The sequence below is a fragment of the Anguilla rostrata genome, chromosome 9, assembly GCF_018555375.3.
Source record: "Anguilla rostrata isolate EN2019 chromosome 9, ASM1855537v3, whole genome shotgun sequence".
NCBI classification, from domain to species: Eukaryota; Metazoa; Chordata; class Actinopteri; order Anguilliformes; family Anguillidae; genus Anguilla; species Anguilla rostrata.
Window position 1 is genome coordinate 20,156,877 of NC_057941.1, and position 20,015 is coordinate 20,176,891.

The following is a 20,015-nucleotide window of genomic DNA, read 5'->3' on the forward strand; positions in this document are numbered from 1 at the left end:
CGTGCTGGTTGTGGTGGTAGTGGTGCTGTTGGGAGGTGGGAGGGGTGGGGCAGGGTGAGGATGAGGGTGGGTTCAGGAAGTGGGAAACCTGAAGATCTTCAGAATAATGACCACCTTGTTGTTGCCAGGAGACTGTCGCCATAGTGAGGTTTGCAGCCCCCCACTCCCACCCCCCACTGCTTTGCATTTCAATCATGTAGTGTGTCTTATGATTAACTGGCTCAGTTATGTCAGCCAGAAAATTAGGAAACAAAATTCCCTGTTTACCTGTTCTCTTTTCTTTCTGAGGGGGAGGGGGGGAGGGGGTGGTCACTAATTCAAACATTTCTTTAAAGCCCATACAGATTTTAATTTGTTGTGAGAATTTATTTTGTGTTTCAAAATAATCATCTCTCATCCCACAACATCAAGGTGGAATCAGGGTCCTTCTGTAATTACAAAACATGAAACTGAAACTAAAACAAAATATTATTCCAAGCATATTATTTTACTCAATATGAAAGACTTGAAATCATTCATACAGGAGTGCATGAATTTAGACATTTTGCCAAAATAGTTATAAATAAACAGCAAGAAAGATTATAGTGAAAAGTGTTGAGTACAATGTGAAGAGGCATATATTAATGTTATACAATGTCTTTGTTAGACAATGTTTTTATTTCCTTGTCTTCATAATGTGCAACAGCTTTTAAGAACACAGAGGCACTTATAGTGGTAACTAAACGGACAAGAGCAACAGTACTGGGTCTGGGTATCCACATGTCAGTTCTAAAAAGACCAACCACTTCAATGAGAAAAAAATTTGACTTCTTAAAGTTGATTACAGAAGCCCTTATGATTTCAGTTCCTTCAGCTGAATGAAGAGACTTAGGTGAAAGCAAGGTCAGGGAAATTTCACACACATAACAGAAGTACTTTTTCACCTAAAGATGTATTACTGTGTGATATGCTTATGCAAGCATTTTAACCACCGTTTTTATTCATTTTGATAATTCAGTGCTTTTTGCAGTTTTTTTGCAGTTCCTGTTCATGTGAAGAAAATTGATAGTGAGAACAGATCGTGGCTTTGACCTTCAAATACTATGCTTCACTCAGTCCTTTAATGCTTTTGAAAGTGAAAGTGAATGTGACTGAATTCTTTAATCTCAGAAAGATTGATAATATGAGGTGCACATTATTTGTTTGGCTATGGGTTTTGCACTGTCAATGAAATTTCAAGTTTTTCTGGTCACTTGCTCTGGCTTCTGATTGGCTCTTGACAACATGGTGACCTCCTGATGGGGACAAGTAGTGCCCCTCACCCCTAAACCCACTGCTCATTGAGAGACAATAGCCACAGATGGTCTGGTCAGCTTTGCCCTAAAACCTAGCTTTGCTTTAATAGCACATCTTACGGATGTACATGCAGCAACATTTGAAACATTTCATTTATTGCACTTCCTTGCTAAATTTAGAGGGCAATTTACCCTTCTGTTGTCCTCAGGATCAAAAATAACCATAGATTGACAGCAGTGAAAACTCCCAAAATGTAATTTTTTTCAGCATGGAATTTGATTACTTGTCCTGGAGTGACCAACCATTCAAAACATTGCCCTTCTTCATATTTTTTATAAAAGTGAACCTTTTGCCAATTTGCAACAGGAGGTGATGGTTTTGTGTGTTCAAAATAAGGAGGAGATACTGTATTCAAATCATTTGGAGATGAGCTCCAGTTGAGTTGACAAATGTGGATGGCATAATCAATCTGATAAAGGCGATCGTGGTTCAAGATTTCTTATTATAATGAAATAGAGAGACAATTAAGAGACAATAGTTTAAATTCCTCTAGATTCGGACCCTAACATAAAATTTGGAGGAATTACACCTGTGTTGAAACAATTTAGCCATATAAATGATGACAAGCATAAATTTATGACTCAAGAGAACCCAATTTGCCCTGTTCTGCATACACTTCCCACACATAAGGACTTAATCAATCTGCCAGGGCATCTTATCATCTCTGGAATTGGATTGTATATACTGTGCATTCTCACATTAAACATTTGTGCGATTTGTACCTTCGACACCGGCCAGCTCATGTGACTATGTGTACGGTGTAAAGCGCAGGCCATCGTACAGCAGATTTCTGATTGCCATCCCACGCGTTTCACAGCCTACTCTAAAGGCAATCAATGGTTTTTGTGGAGCATATGCTGTCCAATTTGACTTTGATATAAATTCCAGAAGCAAGAGAAATGTATACTTTGCATTTATTGTTCATTGTATTTTTTTCATTATAATTTTAATTCCGGTATTCTTGTATTGCCCCAGACGAAATCTTTTAAAAGAACAGTAGTGAAATGATCATTTCTGGTGAATTTAAAGAGGAAAATACTGCAATACGACCGATCTCAGTCACATGGAACCCCCGTAAATTACACCTCTGCACCAAAACACCTCAAACATCCAAAAACAGTCCTCAACAGAGAACAGCAATCGGTTCGTTTACAGCCATCAAGGAAGAGTCCTCACAACACTTTCCATAGTGCTGAAAAGCAGGCCTTTTATTAGGCCCAGTGATTAGGCAATAGGCAGCAGCTGCAGTGATTACAACCAGCCACAGCTGCTGCCAGACCAGTGCGTAGGCCTAGCGCTGCCCCCTGGTGGACAGTGCTCAAACTCCCCCCCCAGTGTCACAACATGAAAAGCATCTTTTTTCTCTCTCTCTCTTTCTCTCTCTCAGACAAAGTCAGTTTCAAAGCCATATCTCTTAATCCCTTTGTCTATAGCAGCCAAAAACTCAATTTTCTGACAACAGTCGATAATGTTTAAATGAGTCAAGAGGATGTCCATCGGGATAGTTTGAAAGAGAACATACTTGGCAAGTCTTGGAGAAAAGGTCAGTCATAAAAGCCCTTTATTTGTTTTAAAATGACATGTTTGGGAATTTGTGAACTCCTCAAGGATACCCTCGTTTGTGGGAAAGCACGGGTTTGTTTTTCCGTACAGCCTGTCAAAACAGCCAACTGTGGAAAAAAAAACACTTTGTTTTCTCTGGTCTGAAGAATCTACGTCCCAGCTGTTGAACTCGAGCAGATAAAACCGTTTTTTGTTAATCTGTCTCTTTCTAAAGCTGAGCTGGGAGGTGCACGCTGGCTTGGTTCTCTGCCCTAGAGAAACAAAACAGGCTTCCACACCGACCCACAGCCATTCAAAATTATTTAAATTACAGCTGTAAAATATGCCTGCAACTGACACATGCTGAGTGAAAGGACGACACAACGTCAATATGAGGTCACAGGGTAAACAAAGTCTGCCTTTCTGCCGTGTTTGGCAAAAATTTAATCTGCTATTGACTTAATGAGTAGTAGTGATTTGTCAAGAAAACCAAGTGACTATTAAAAAATAAAGCCTGTTAAGACAACGCAGACTTGAACCACGTGCTGCCTTGTTGTGACATAATACAAAATATTAAGCTGCCATTGCTTGCCATATATTGACTGTCTTGAGCGAACAACGATGCAATGGGGGGGATACCGCACATTTTCTTAGTTAGAATCACCACAGTTGCACTCGCTCCAAAGCGATAATATATTCTAAAATGGGAAAATATATTAACGGTGGCGATGGCAAGTCTTCAATTGTAAGAAGCTCAAAAAGTTATCAATTTTTCTACAAACCAAAGCCAACTAGGTTCTATTGCCACATAGGTATAAATAGGTTAAAGGGAAACGTCACACCACATAAATACTTTGGTTATGAAGAGACTTCAGCCTAGTCTAAGGGTCTGTTCAAAATGAGCTTTGCTGAAATGCTAACATGCGACAGCCTAGCCTTTTCCTGTGATAGAGTTGCACCATACATTTTTCCATAGTGGAAGGGAGCCCTGAATCATCCCTGAAAGACAGCCACAATGTTGTTTCCAGCACCAAATAATGCTGGGCAAGGCCTAAAAAAACCCCAAAAAAAACAATAAAGAATAATTTAATCAATAATTTCAGTGATTTATGGATTTTCCAGCTTTGATTGTTTTCCTCTTCTTGTAATCTTACACCTGTCCAGTCACATGACCAGACTTTCAGTGATATGAAATTCACACGCCTGCGTCCCCTTGCTGTCTGATTATTACGTAGCGCACTATAAATGCACTACACATGTAGGAATGTTTCGGCCGTCGACGCTGCTTGTAGCAGAACCGTGACCTAGTTCCCTGGCCGTGCGTGTGCTGGCTGACGTGCACGCCCTCCCCCGCGCCGTGCACCTTAAGCGTTGTAATCAGCTGTCAAAACAAGAGCGAGCCTGCCCCCCACGCCGGGCGTCTCCGCTACCACACGCAGAATGTGCTAATTAACCGCCTGGGGGAGGGGGGGGGCAGGGTGAGAAGAGGTGACAAACGGCTTCATTTCGCAGAGGTGCGAGGTGGCGCGCGGGTCCCTAACGTACGGTCACGTGCTCAGAGGTGCGGACGCTACTCTTCGCCGTGGCGACTGCACCCGCTCTGCGCCACGTGGTAAGGTCAGCACATGAACAGGTGAATCTGGAGATTAAAGCTCCTCGAAAAGCGCATCAACCTCCAAGAACAACATAACATAACCGCAAGGGAGGAAGGGGGGGGGGGGGGGTGTCAGTGGTTAAGGGCAAAGTTTTGTGTAGCGCTCTGTGCGCTGCGTGTGGAGGCCCCAACGCTCATTAGAGCAAATGCAAATAAGGCCATTCATCGCATCGCAAACCGTCATGAAAACAGAACAGAAAAAAAGTGTTAAAAAAAACATCGTCAACAACAACAGGAACATCTGGGTAACAATCAGGTAACCGTGGAGACGAGGGGCCACATACGAATGCCAACGAAATAGGCCTGAGAGCCGAGAGCAATTTTAATGATAAAAGACGGAACAAACGGGAGATGACAAAGAAAGGCATTAGTCAGTATACTAAAATAATTAAATAAAACAGTACACGGTAATTAGCGGGTGTGCTGAGGTTGCCGGGGGGCCACCCAGCCCCCCCCTCCCCGGCTCCGGCCCCGTGGTCCTTCAGCGCTCCTTTAATCTGCGTCCGTCTCCGCGCCGCATCATTGATGTTTTGTTCTCGCGCCTCGGCCGACGCCAAGGATGAAAGTCGGACTATTGTTATTCGCTTTTCTCTTTCCTGCCCATTCACCGCAGAACATCGGTGTCTGGGCCCCCCCCCCCCCCACCCCCCTCCCTCCCCCCCCCATATGATTACGCTGGTTCTCTGCACACAGGGACGCAGTCTTCGGGGTCTGTTAGGGACTTCAGATTTCTTTGAATCTGTAAGGAAAAGGATGACCCAGTCAGATTTATGCAGCCTCAAGGAAAACGTGACCACTTCACAGACAGAGAAACAGGGGGCTGGATTTACGTCAGGATAACACACACACAAACACACACACACACCTGCATGTGTTCGTGCATACAAATACACACACACACACGTGCGCACACACACACAAACAAGCACGCCTGTATGTATGCACACACCCGCGCACACACAAACACACACACAAACAGAAGCATGCCGGCATGTATGCAAGCATGCACCCATGCAAACACACACACAAAGACTCATTTCCTCCGCTACTGTAACTATGAAACAATGCAAAATGGTATCTCATAGCACCTCACAGTTAGTATTCCTCTAAAAATTCAAATGTTTACAAGCAACTAACCCTCTTACTGAAAAACATGCGTGGAGCCTACACGTCCAAGGGGAAGTGGATGAAAACGCAATGAGAGACAGGCGGCTAATAAGCATTAATGCCAGATTGCGATTTCCACGCAGAATAGCCTCTGCAAATTTTGATAAACGCCTCAAAAAAATCTATAATTTGGGAATTCTGGAAAGCATGAAAAGGAAAACCTGAAAGCTCCTGAACAGATAGGCACAGGCTTTTTTATTTATAACAGGGGCCAGTATTTTTACCCTTCATTAGAGCCCTTGCTGCAATGCACAGGGGTCCCAATTACCACCAGCCAACCTAATCAGTGCTTCTAAAAAGGGAAGGCCATGACAGAGAGTCACCCAGCCCCCTCTATTTAAGCACAATAAAGGGAACTGCATATGACACTTACTTCTGATTTACTCTGCCTCAAATCAGACTTAGGGGACTGGAAATTGCTGAACCAATTCAATACAATTAATTAAAGGCTGAACAAGGCTGCTAAGACCCTTATTCGTGCACTCAGTAATCAGTTACTAGGGAGGGATTTCATTTCTCAGATAAACTGATATTCAATGCAGACAGAGGGAAATTTAAATGATGTTTAAAAGCCTATGTTAGATGCATCCCAGATCTATTAAAACATACGGACACTAAATGGCAATGCATTTCAGCACAAAATGGCCTTTGACTGAACATTGACTGAATCCAAAGAGGGCTGCATATAAACTGAATCTGTGTGTGCTGTCAATCAATCATTTTGAACATGCTGCCATGTAAACGATCAGAAAGAAGGCAGATAAGGAAAGAATTACGGGGAATGAGATGTGAATACATTAAGCTAACAAAGGGACTATAATCTGCACATTTTGGCCCGTATTCCTCGTTAATTACAGAAACCATCCCTTCCCTTGAATTTCTACACCAGTCGAATTCCCTCTGATCTTAATAAAAAGGCTTAACTCATATGGACCTCATTGAAATGTTTAGCCACTGGATGAACTAAATTGTGCTCTAATAGCATATTTATGCACAATAGCATAGCCTTTTAGATGCCTCGTGTGCAGTCCACGTGGAAACAGCCACCAGGACACCGTCATGTAAGAGTTTTTCTGATTAAACGCACGGTCGCTTCTTCAGAATCACATTTGCACATTGATTGTACACTTAAAGGTGCTAGCTGACTTTTTCAACCACATCTTGCACGATGAGTCTTGAGGATTAGTGGATTTGGTTCTCCTGTGACTCTGTGCAGTGAAAACTGGTTCACAGGAAGATTCATGGAGAGGCGTAGCCATGTGCTGTACCTCTTTAATAAATTCTCAATTCTGATCACACAGGTTCTAGCTAAAGGGTATGTTGACTTTGTTTTTGTTTGCCATTTGTCTGTTTTAATATACTTATGGATCTGCTTTTTATGTCCAATCGTCAAATCTCAATCAAGTCAATCCAGGTTGTATACTTCAATCCAGTCCAAACGTTCCATTTGTCACAAAGCAAATGGCATTGAGTCAAGCCTGTGTTAAAATGATCCTGAAGAGGTTACAGCCTCATTTGATCAAGAGATCAGTATAGAATCAGTAGAATCAGTATGAAAGGTCAAAGGTTGATATTGAACCCAAATGCAAAGTGTAACTGCTGCAATTCATTCCTTGGCCAGCAGAGAGAAGTAGGGTTGAGTGTTTTTAGAAATAAATGCTCACCCTCTGTGTCTTCCACCCCGGCAGCACCAGCCCCTCACCTCCTTGAACACCAGTCTGGACAGCAGCTGGATATGGTGTGGAACAGAGGGAGACAGAGCAAGAGAAAGAGTGAGAGAGGGAGAGGCAAAAAAAAAAAAAAATCAGCCATCACTAACGAATCAAACAACACTCCACTCCATTACAAGAGCAGCGCATCAGAACATAATGATCCAATAAAAATGTAATTGTTATTGGGGTGGGTATAAACATTTAAGCAATGCTTATCTCAACTTACCAAACAGGCCAGTATGTCTGCTGTGATAAGCATATAAAAGACATTATTCCAGCCAGTTGGAGAAATCAAGCCAGCCAGCAGAGGACCAAGAGCAGCACCTAGTGGAAATTCAAAAAACAGCACGGTTTAAGAAAGAGGCAGCGATTTAGACATTGCATGAAAAAAAAAAATACACTGCTAAAAATTCTTGAGAAAAAGTATGATTGCATCTGAGTACTTTATAATCAGGAACACTGTCAAAGAGCAAAAAAAAACTATTGACATGATTCTGGGAGTCGTTTTCCAATCAGATACCTCAAATGTACAGATACATACGTATTCCCCATTTCATTTGCTAGCAAAGCTGGCTAGTATGCTGTGTACAGGAAGAGACTGGTCAGGCTCTGGGACTATACAGTATGTGGTTTGGAACGCTCAATAACACATAATGTATGAGCCAGTGTATTCAAACCAATGTTCATGTTTGCACGTCAAAGATTAAAAAATTTTTTTAAACCTCCTCTCCACTTATGTGAGAGAGTATCTGACCGCCTGAAGCAGGCTTTTCTTTAAGCTTTTCTAGTCAAACTACTTCCCTTACAGTTGTGGTAGCAGATAAGGAGTCTCTTTATCAGTAGTGTAATTCAACACAGCCTTTGAACCTCCAGCTCAAAGTCTGTCTCAAAATATCTAATATCAACCGCTCTAATCTTGTAAACGTAGTTTATTACTGAATGGCTGACTTCCCTTTGTGCAAAATATACACACTTTCTTTCAATCATCAATGTCCTTATTTCATAAATATGCTGAACCTTCTGTCAACGTATTGCAAGGAGACAAGTCAGAAATCGCTCATTAACAACAGTATAGAAACAGTCCAACAGACTGCAAAACGTTAAACAAAAATAAAATGTAAAATACCTGGATTGTAAGGAGCAAGCAATAAAGCAAGTTCACGAAGTTCACAACCTTTCAACATTGCAGGATGGAATGTTCTGGGTCAGATAACTTTTCCAGAATGAAAAGCTTACTTAGCAAGTTACTTAGAGCATCTCCAATGTCACTTACAAGATGGATTTACACAAACTCAAAATTTTGTCCAACCAAATACATTTATATTTCCACAGAACAGCGCTTTGTCTCTTAAGGGGACTTAAGGGGAGAACTGTGAAGTGTTTCACAAATCTGAAAAAAAAAGCCCCCAGGAAAAAAAGACCTCCCCGCCCCTCAAACCAGACCTTCACCACTTACCTATTGACCCAGTCCCATCAATAATGGCGGTTACCGTTGACAACGCCTTGGAGTTCCCTTGGAGGCTCTCGTGAGTTCCCTGAAAGGTGGAAATTCCGCACTGAGAAGCAGCTTGCAATCTAGTTCAAACAATTGGGTTTTGTAACAGAAACAGCGGAGTCTGGTTTAAAAGGAAAGAGGCTCAGTGTGGGCCTAAGCCCTTCGGAGTTCAGGCTTATCTCCCCTATTGACTTTTCAATCTCCCTTCCTGGTCAATGAGTAATATGTAATATCCACACACATAAATACTGGATATAAAGTGTGCCAGTAAATATCCATCTGTAAACTATACTGGTCTGGTTTGTAAAATGCAGACCTGATGGGCCCCAGGGCCTGTGCCGTGCTGACTGTAGCCAACAGCCCCGCAGGGCGACGCACGCTTTTGGCTCGAGCGTCTGCACTTTGAACTGATGCACTTGTTGTACGTCGCTCTGGATAAGAGCGTCTGCTAAATGCCTGCAATGTAATAATGTACTGTAATGTCTCCCATTGACGGGAGACTCAGTTGGCCCGAATGACAGCGGCTCATCGCTCACAAAAGCCCCCTGCTGGTCGGTCGAGCGCCCTGCGAGTTCGCCTGTCGAGCCGCACGTGACGTGCGACCCGCAGAAGCGGCGGGAAGCGGCGGCTGACTTTGCGCGCCTCGGAGGACGGGAGTGCACGCCCGGACAAAACGGCCATTCCAAAGGAAATGTCGTAACGTTACCTGCTAAGTATGTTTCAATAGGCGGGGGGTGTCTGCTAATAAATACACTAATGAGAAAAGTCAATAAAAGATTACCAGGTCAGCGGAGACGGCGGTAGTGATCAGGGCATAGGGGCCGTTGACCAGAGCTCCACACAAGAGTAGCATACCTGGCCAAAAAAATAAAAATTAGGGTTATTCCACAGAAACACCGAGCAACACCACAGATGAGAGGAACGGAGTTTATGAGTCTGTTGACTCTCGGTTCCTGTGAATATATTAAGACCGCGAAAACACAGCCACGACATGCAAATGCGACCAAAGTTCACACTATCATACGCTCTCAGAACAAAGGCAACGGTGCCAAACACTGTTCTGACCTACTGCGGTATATAGGAACAGCTCGTGAAGGCATCAAAGTCTTGGGCTGAGGACATTTAAAGTGCTTTGGGACCATGTAAATACGATGGAAATGCCCGTGCTCCGTTATGTTTTTGAGTACGCCCACTTGGGGAAGCTCAGAGAAACAATGGCCCATATCTGATACGGGTGCTCAGACCTGGGACAAAATAGGGGTAGAAAAGCAGAGAATGTGGCCGTTTGAAGATGTGTGTGCTGCTCACCGTTTCAGTACTCGTGATGGAAAACATACAGCTTTGTCTGCATTGAAAGCTAAATGAAGTCGGACACAAGACCCTGCTAAGAGGTATGCAGAGGTCAAAGCCAAACACACCAAAGTTTGCATTTTATGTGGTCTGTCATTGCGTTTCATTTCAAATGCTATCAAGGCTACAAGCTTCGTGCCTCAAAACACTGTAATAATAATAAAATTATTGGATATAAAGGACTCTCCAGATTTACCCTTTTCCTTGGTGAACATATGCCAGAAAAATACAACCAAAACACAAACTAGTCGCAAATATGAACAAATCTGGCTGTAACATGAGTTTGGTCATCATGAAGTGCCTTTGTGATCCAAACTGTTTTCGGTAAGGAGGCGGAGGTAGAGGAGAGGGGCTCATCTCACCGATGGTGGTGCCCAGGCCGTTCTCTCCCACATGATTGTACAGGAACAGCTAAAACAGAGATGGACTGAAATTAGCAGCAGTTCATACAGGAGGTCTAGCAGCAGCATTGGCACACAGCCTAACATAACCTTCCATATCTATCTCCTTCTACTGCAACCTTAAAATAAAAAAAACTTGAGATCCCTTTTCCTTCTCTGAGCTGCAAAGTTGACATTATACTTATGCTCACTGATTACACCACAACCATTGCCTCTGGCAATGATAACAAGAAGAACGAATGAAAACAACTAATGCACAACTAATGGTCCCTCATACCCCCATCTGTCTGAGATGTTGGCATCAGGAAAAGCTCCCTATCCTTTAAAACAAAGAGAACACTGCAGCAGTTCCGTGTCAACATCTGTTTGTCTCATCATCTCAGCACATTACACCGGCTCCCTGTTTCCTTCTGAATTGATTTTAAGACTCTCTGACTGGTTTTTAAAGCTCTTACTGGTTTAGCACCTGCATACATCAGAGATTGCCAGTCTGAATGTGTTCAGAGCAAAACTCTCAAGATCTGCTATGGCCTGCTTACTCACTATATCGAAAGTAAAACACAAACTAGCGGAGAAGCAGCTCTTTATTTTTATGCGCCAAAACTGTTGAACTCCCTACCATTAGAAATCAGAAAGGCAAGCTCTGAACAGTTTTAAAAGACAACTAGAATCCTCTTTACGCTGCAATTGACTATAGTAATGAAAGGAGAAAAAACATAAGATGTGATTCTCGCATTATTCTATTTTTTGTAAAGGAGAGCAGACAGTCCAGTCACCTTATGCATTGTTTTGGGATGGGATCACAGTAAATAAAATGCCACAGTGGGGACTCAAGCCGCAGGGGTGGATTCATATGCGAGTTGACTGTGCCGCACTCTTTCATGAGTGCTGGCATTCCAGTGACCACTGAAGGTGAGTGTGGATGTCTCTGTTTGGACCCCACTTCTGGCCCATGTGCTAACTTGGCGGAGGGCTCAGGCGGCGGATTGTCACACCGCCGCCAAAGGAGCTAGCACCGTGTCATGAAAATGTGCCCGCGCGGTGCGAGCCAGAATCGCACTATGCAAAACAGGAAGTTCAACGCGCGGTCGTGGGCTCCAAGCCCCGCAGGGCTTTGTGCTCCCTGACACAGCTTCACCGCCTCAGATATGGATCGTAATCCCTTCTGTTTCTCTCACTTTCTCTTTCTCTTTCTCTCAGACAAAAGGCCTACGCTCAAAGCACAGAGTTTTAACTGAGCCTGTTTTTAAAGTGGTATCAGTTGCGTGTGCACTACAAAGAGGTGGCTGGCGATCCCAGTGGCAGTTTAAATGATTCCACCTGCAGAAGCGGCGGCCGTCCTGTAGGGGGCAAACTCACCATGGGCGCAGCCACGGTCAGCATGACGAAGCAGGTGGTGGCTCTGCCGCCGGTGTAGTCCGACACCACTCCAGCCATGATGCCACCTGCGGGAATACCGTAATCAGCCAACCGACGAATCGACATGCTAGCCTATGCGACGGTGACGCTGTAACTAATACCACCCGCAGCCCCGCCCTCCTCTTACTCCCGGCTTACCCACAATGCCTCCGACGTCAAATAGCGTCGACATGTCACCGGCCGCCTTCGATTCAAAGTGGGCTGAGGAAAAAAGAGAATGGAGAGAGAGACAGGAGTCAAATGAGATCAGCGGGCACGTAAGCAAAGTGAACCTGCACAAACCATCAAACTATCAACCCTTACAGTATGTCTCTGCCTCTCAGCTTCTGACTGCAAAGCATTGTTCTGAATTTACTGGTTTCAATATTGACCTGATGCAGGATGAAAACTCAGGTAAATTTTCATAAGCCTTTAGATTTTCCTGAAATTCCTGAATGTTGTTTTCAAGAGGTATGTCATGAAAATCATCTCAAAGGTAGACTAATGACAGCTCTTCTGACAATGGCCATTCTGTAGGTGCTGTTTGAGGACAAAACCTTAGTGAAAGCGAATACTCACCAACATTAGCGATATACAGAGGCAGCCAGTACAGGAATGTGTAGCTCACCAGCTTGGCAAAGAGTAAACAAAAGGAGAACTCCAAAACACCCTGAAATGACATCACAACATCAGCATCAGCCAATTAGACTCTTCCCTGCAGAGCTGTCACTACAGCTGACACAAGGGCACAAGTAAGCTTTGATATCCCACCATGGGGTGAGACACTACCCAAACCAGTGTTTTAGCACTAGTGGAAAAAAACCTGTGATATTGAGGTGAAGACTGAGGTGTGCTCACCGGAATTCGGAGGGCCCCAGTAAAGCTAATCGCCCCTGGCTGCTCCCCAGCAGGTTGTGGGGTCGAGGACCCAGGGCTGCTGAAGATCTCCTCCGCGCTGGACGAGTTCCGAAGGAGGGGCTCCTCCTCGTCACCCTCCTAGAGAAGATAAAACCATGTGACCAAAAATCAGAATCTAATCAAAGCTTAGAGGCCACTCATCTCATTCAGTGGACTGATTCACTGCCCATCTGGACCAGCACACTTACATGGTGCTGGGGAAGACTGCAGTTCACATCTTCAGGCTCTACAAAACAAACATGAAGACAAAAAAGCCACAGGTTACTAGCAGTCACTTGAATGGCTACATATATGCTATTGTGAATCATTTTACCCCTGTAACTGACAAGATAATTATGGTCTGTAAAGATGGCATATAAATATTAGCCTGGGAGGTAGATGATTCTGCATGTAGAATTAAACCTTGGTATGTGACCATATCCCAAATACACATGTATGGTCCCGATGAAAGAACATGGTCCACTTAAGTAACAACACACCCAGATCAAAGCCCTGGTATGTGGCCCTTTGTGGTTTGTGACCCTGTGTGCAGAAAAAGGCCCTGCGGCATGATCTATTGCGGTATGCGATCCTTTGTGGTACAGAATCACGGCGGGCGATTCACTCACTTTCCACCAGGAAGAAGAAGCAGACGACCCCCATGCAGGCGATGACGATCCCGGGCACAATGAAGGACATGCCCCACGCCGAGGACACGAACACCCCCGCGATCAGGGAGCCCAGGATGTTCCCCATGGAGGTGTGAGAGTTCCACACCCCCATGATCAGCCCGCGCCTGGGGCAGGGCGACAGAGGAAGAGAGGGAGAGAGGGAGGAACGCACAGTCAGGGCGGGGCCTAGTAAATGGCACATGACTTTCAAAAACTGACAGCAGCACACTTCAGGTCACACAGCAGAATGGCTTTCTAAAGAGAAATCTTGTAGAGTGTCACCATTACAGGAGTCTACATTGCTACAAAACGGTAAATAACGTTTCTAAAAAACAGGATTTACCCAAAAGAAGAAAAAAAAACCCATCAAAAACATCCAGAAGCAACTCCTAAGGCGCTCACTAGAGCAATTATTACAGCCTGTATAATGGCATAACGCACAACCCTAGTTGTAAGTTTTATGGCTTCAGTGTGCGCACGGAAAGTATTACAAAAGAGATGCAAACTAGAGAGCAATATAACATTTGATAAGCGCTGACATTATGTAGTGTGCACGGAGAGGCTTCTCTGTGGCTTCAGACCCGAGACAGTTGCCCTTTCCATATACATGACGATCTTAAAATACGAAATTGCAGTGTTTTAAATGTTTTCCAAATATAACACCAAATCATGATGTTTTTCCATTTCCATTAAATTCCGGTCGTGAAGACAATAAAATGATACTCTTTATATAAACTGTTCCCTCTGTCCCCAGTCCATATATGTGCACACTGTCTACTGATGCAAGATGCAAAGAGCTTGAGGGTCTGGATTTTATCTGATCGATTTATGCATTTTGTGTTCCAGCCTCAGCAAATTTTAAGTCACAGGGGTGAACCTGGGTGCGGTTCACCCCTGTGACTCAATGACAAGCCTTAGTTGGCTGAATGGCCTGTTCTCATGGCTTTATTTATATCCGGAAAGAGGAACTGTGCAGTCTGGGTAAAATGCAGGTTGTGGAGCTGTGCAGTCTGGGTAAAATGCAGGCAGTGGAGCTGTGCAGTCTGGGTAAAATGCAGGCAGTAGAGCTGTGCAGTCTGGGTAAAATGCAGGCGGTAGAGCTGTGCAGTCTGGGTAAAATGCAGGCGGTAGAGCTGTGCAGTCTGGGTAAAATGCAGGCAGTGGAGCTGTGCAGTCTGGGTAAAATGCAGGCGGTAGAGCTGTGCAGTCTGGGTAAAATGCAGGCGGTAGAGCTGTGCAGTCTGGGTAAAATGCAGGCGGTAGAGCTGTGCAGTCTGGGTAAAATGCAGGCAGTAGAGCTGTGCAGTCTGGGTAAAATACGGCCAGTGAAACTGTTCAGTCAGCATTCCTGGTCCCACGTGGCACAGCTGATGAGCCTGTGCTTCTGCCTCTGGTACTCACTTCCCCTTCCCGAACCAGTTCCCGACGCACGTCACCACCGACGGCCAGCCCGTGGTCTGAACAAGCCCGTTCATCGCCTAGGGAGAAAAAGAAAGGAGAATCGTCACACCGTGGGAACACTGCATGCACAAGCACACACACGCCGCATGCATACCGACATGGACTCAAGCAGATTTTAAGACACGACTCTACCAACATAAACCTCACACAGCAACATGACACACCTCCGTCATGTGACACCTCAGCCATGTGATACCTCCCAACTGCTCAAACGGCCACACGGCGGTTTTGCTTTGTTTGCCTTTTCTGGTTTACCCTGCTGAATTTCCCTAGGGCATGACAGTTTATATTGCACATGGACCTAAACACTGATGGTTCCATTTGAGTTTGAGAAAATGTTCCTGTCAACGGCTTCACCCTCGAATGGCTGACTCGAGTCCATGGCCATAATATCACACAACAGTGGTGAACTAATGAACGCACTTTAAAATACTGCCCTAGGCGAGCCTCAACAGCTTTCCATCTGTATAAATGTAATCAACCCAGCTGTAGAATAGAACCTGAACAGAGCCCTGTTTTCCTGAAAAGAAGTTTCTCCTAAACACATGAAAGACAATGTCATGACCGAAACATAGTGCAGGTGGGGAAGGCAGTGGGCGCGGCTCCCTCACCTGGACAAAACCGTAGTACCAGACGGAGTGGATGTCCCAGTAGAACCCCAGCCCAAACAGGGCAGTGAACAAACCGCTGAGGAGCATCCCACAAGAGAGGTAGTAACGGAGGGGCAACCGCTCCCCGAATATCCCACTGCCAGGAGAGAAGCACCAAGTTCACAAAATCTTAGCACTTTGGCAAATAAGACAACTAGTACAGTGATATGTCTTTTCATGTGAACAACAATCGTGGCAATTACACTTTCAGTCCTAAAAAACTGATCAGGAGTGTTGAATGCACATACTAGGAAGGATGCAGTCAGTTTTGTGACACCTATCAAGGCTGTAGTGTACTGGCCGTCATGCTGTGATTGAATTAGCACGTCCGTTGACTCGGGATCAGAGACAGATTTCTTACACAGACCAAAGTCTAACTCAGGAGATTTTGGTGCCTTCAGCAAAAATTTTAAAATAAACATTTCCCTTTAAAGAACCTTATAAGACACTTTTGATAAATGAATGCAATCTATACACACCATGCATTAGACCTTTACCTTTTCTGGATAAACAAGTCAAAATCTAACCATTTTAACAAGATAAGTACTCAGCTACCAAGGAGATCACTTTAGAGGGCTCCAAAGAAAGTTTGCGCAAAGAATAAAGGCACAGCCCAGGTGAAATGAACCTCGATTCCCCACCTGATAAACATGCCGATGGCGTAGGCCACCAGGAAGGAGTTATCCATGACGCCATACAGCGTCTTGTAGTTGTCCTGGTCTGGGAAACAAAGGAGCACCTTGATATTTGCTACATGACTCGAGGCACGAGACACCCAGACAGTCACCACTCATACACTTCAGTCCGACTGTCAGTGGTCATCTGCTCATGACAGTGTCTACATTCTGACCTTATACAGGAGAAAGGGCAATCCCAAACATACCAACAGGGCTCATCAACCAGTTTGGTCAATGTCATCGCCATAATCGCTACCGAGAAACGATTAAAAATTCACAGCGTACGGCTAAATCAAATTGCTTTGGGCTAAACACTACTTAGTTTATTCAGTTATTGTTGCTTGGCCTGACTGCTGAATCTGGACAGACTGCTGGATCTAGAGTGAAAAACAGTCGAACAAAACTCACCAAACGGGGCCCAGTCACACCAAGTGTCATTGTCGGTCACGTTGAGGTGGGCTGGCCGTATCACAGTGGAACAGTTTCTGTGAAGCTCGCTCTGGGAAAGCGAAGAGGAAAAAATGGACATGCCCATGCTGTAGTGCCACAGAGAAACACCAACCCCCATCCCCCCCAAAGTTAACCCATAAGTAGTTAAGCCAGTCAGGAATTCTCATTATTTATATTTGCAACAAAGAGGTTTATGCTCAAATACTACAGTAAGAGGAGGTACTGCCATAAAACATGACGGAAGAAGACTCACTCCAGAAATATCATTCCCATTACAAAATTACAGGGATACTAATGAGAAAGAAATGTCGGCCTACCTTGACAATGCTGATGGGTTTGCGGGACATATGATAGGCGGTATAGAAGAGGAAGGTAAGGAAAAGGATGAAGCCTCGATACCTAAAGACAGAAGAGAACCACTCTTACAGCACCAAAGGCACACACTTCCTGCCACCGTAATCATCATCACGTTAACATTATCCCATGTCATTTCAAGCACAGAAATATAGCTATAAAGCAAAAATGCTTGCTAGAAAAAAATCTTTCTGACTGTAAATAAGCATGTTACTGCAACAAGTAGCCTGAATCACACTGACACGTTTAAAAGACATTGCTACAGCAAGGCACAGTTGCACGGTGAATGTCATGCTTTGGAAAGCTGCAGATTCTAAAAGGATGCAATGCATTAGAATGTGTTGGTTTCATGCTAAATTTGAAATTTTCTGGAACAACGTGAACGTATTGTGACAAAGGCTACAGATTAACTCCGCTGTTACTGTGTGTAGCGATGTCATGAAAGGTTTAGGAAACATATGTGACATGCTGCAACAAAAACAATTTATACATCGATCCACCCGCTCAGACCAAACGTGTCACAAGCATTGATTCAAAGAGAGGGACACATTCAACTCTCTCACTTCATTAATATATACCGTTAACTGAAACTTTTCCATGAAAAGGAATCGGGGTGCTGTTCACACTGTCTGTGACCAGATTTCAAATCTGGTTTTTCAGCCTCCCTTTACCTGGGAGTCAAGTGTGAAGACAGTCTGGCCAATCAGTAGGCCTATTTGTTCTGATTACTAATTGTTCAGTTACTTCCCCAGGAGAAAAGAAAATCGCTCACAGACCCGCAGGCTTATTGTCGGCCACAGGTTTCGGTGTGGTTTACAAAAAGGCAGCAGCTCAACAGTGACCTGTTTTCTCAGCAGGAAGTTCACCTTTGAGACCGTTGTAAAAAAAAATCCGTAGCTTACAGGCAGTAATGGTTTACCAATATTCTAACCTACTTGTTCTTATTTTGAATAGGCTACTAATGAAACCATGCCTGTGTTTACAACTCATCTTCTGATGTTATACTGCCCTACAAAGCCTAACTGCAGTAACTACGCAAAGGGTAAAACTGAGGAAATTGCTTTAAAGTGTTTTAACTGGCCAGCCAAATGGGGTATAAAAATTACCTTATGAATACATGTACAATTAGTGCAATATCACTCATATACCTATAACCCATTTGGCTGGCCAGTTAAAACATTTTTTCTGTTACTGCAGTTAGGCTTTGTAGGGCAGTATAGTTAAGCCGCTTTAGCTTCGGGTAACATTTCGCCCAGTCAAATAAGTAACTTTCTGACCGCATTGCTAACAATGCTTGTTGGTATGTAGCTAGGTTTAAAGAAGAACAAGTTCCTTGATCTACAAAGTTCGTTTAGTCGGGCCAATGATTTACCGGCATTTCCCCTGATAAAAATGGAACAACAAAAGAATGTAGCCTATACGTTCTCCCTCCCACACTGCAGCAGCCAAATATCAACAAAGCGCATTTCGTTGTACTGTTTAAAAAAGTAAAATCAAAGCTTCTTACCAGCTGTCCCTGGGAAAAGAGGTGATAAATTTAATTCCCGGAGCCAAAGAAGATCTCATTGTTAATATAGCCTAATAGCTTACTGTAAAATGAAACTAAGTAGCCTATCTCTCAAACATCGCTGACAAGCAACGGGTTTCAAGGCTAGCTTGCCGTTTCCAGTCGATTCCCAGTCAGTCCTTCGGGTTGATACAAATACATCAGGTCAAAAACTTCTATTTGTGATCTAAGCAGTCTTCAAGAAAATGCATTAATAAAATCAAAATACATATAATAAAATGCAAATTGCAGCTAAAATAATTGATTTCGGTCACTCTTCCCAAAAAATCTTATTCGTCCACTGTTAAAAGGTAACACGAGGACACTGTGTGCGGGTTATAGGCTACTCCGTTATAGCAAAGAATATGACAAAAAAGTCATATTTAAAGAAGGTGTTTTGCGTACCATTTCCTAACTAGCTAGCGAGCTTATAGCCACCTATTCAAAAACATGCAAAAGCCCTCAAGCGCGATCAGCTTCACTTTTCCATGGACTTCTCGCCTCATGCTTGTCCGGTAGTCGGCTCGCTCGGGAAGGAATTCGGTTCATATTAATAAGTCCCTCATCTTAATACGTCATATACTGTCCCTTTTTTCCTTAGTCTCACTCTCCACGAAAGACATCCATAATGCCTTCGGTCTGTTCATGTGTTTTTTTTCCAGTGCAGCTGCCACTCAAAGCCGGGAAGCATGTGATTGTCCCACATGATGTCATGACTCCGACCGAGCAGTTAACTCTTTGAGTACTGCTGCATCAACCGGCGGTGGAACCGTCTGGCGTTCGACCCCAGACTTTTTCGCGCTACAGAAACAGGGGTTCGCAACTCAATAGTTTTGAGGGGGCATCCCATATCCTTAGGGGTATAAACGAAATCCCAGTAGTAAAAAAAAAAAACCCTATTAGATGTCTAAAAAACTATCTAACCAGTCACAATCACAATGCACTGACTAACTTGTACATACACGATTCACCCCATATTCGCTTCTGTATTTAGGAATACATCTATAATTAATATTGATGCACAGATAGACCGGGCAGGGCCAGTGGAAAGACAAGCACGTGACTTCCTCTTTTTTGCCTTTGGAAACTAAAACGCCAGCGTGACTTATAAACCCAAAATATCATAATTTCCACTAGTGATGAATATAGGCAGTAGTACGAGATAGAGGTTGAAAAGAAACAGCGACTGATCTGAGACTGCAGTCACATAGCATCGCAGTTGAATTGGCCCTCGGAGATATCGTCTTTTTAAAAC

General features: G+C 43.9%; 1 protein-coding gene across 4 annotated transcripts; it reads right to left on the bottom strand.

The window, feature by feature from the left end:
* Positions 1 to 2,879: 2,879 nt before the first annotated feature.
* Positions 2,880 to 19,525, bottom strand: slc37a2 (solute carrier family 37 member 2). 4 transcript variants are annotated; one of them, XM_064350961.1, is made up of 18 exons: positions 18,722 to 19,525; positions 17,178 to 17,259; positions 16,819 to 16,909; positions 16,375 to 16,453; positions 15,695 to 15,830; positions 15,024 to 15,100; positions 13,581 to 13,747; positions 13,161 to 13,198; positions 12,913 to 13,050; positions 12,634 to 12,724; positions 12,214 to 12,276; positions 12,016 to 12,101; positions 10,618 to 10,666; positions 9,687 to 9,760; positions 8,867 to 8,945; positions 7,637 to 7,734; positions 7,363 to 7,427; positions 2,880 to 5,270 (listed from the first exon to the last, which is right to left on the bottom strand). In XM_064350961.1, the coding sequence occupies exons 1-18, from the start codon at positions 18,778 to 18,780 to the stop codon at positions 5,255 to 5,257; spliced, it is 1,488 nt and encodes a 495-aa protein (XP_064207031.1). In that variant the 5' UTR covers positions 18,781 to 19,525; the 3' UTR covers positions 2,880 to 5,254. The 4 variants fall into 4 exon arrangements, with proteins under 4 accessions (XP_064207031.1, XP_064207034.1, XP_064207033.1 ...); XM_064350964.1 differs by lacking the exon at positions 18,722 to 19,525 and adding an exon at positions 17,886 to 18,118; XM_064350963.1 differs by lacking the exon at positions 18,722 to 19,525 and adding an exon at positions 17,793 to 17,930.
* Positions 19,526 to 20,015: the final 490 nt, after the last annotated feature.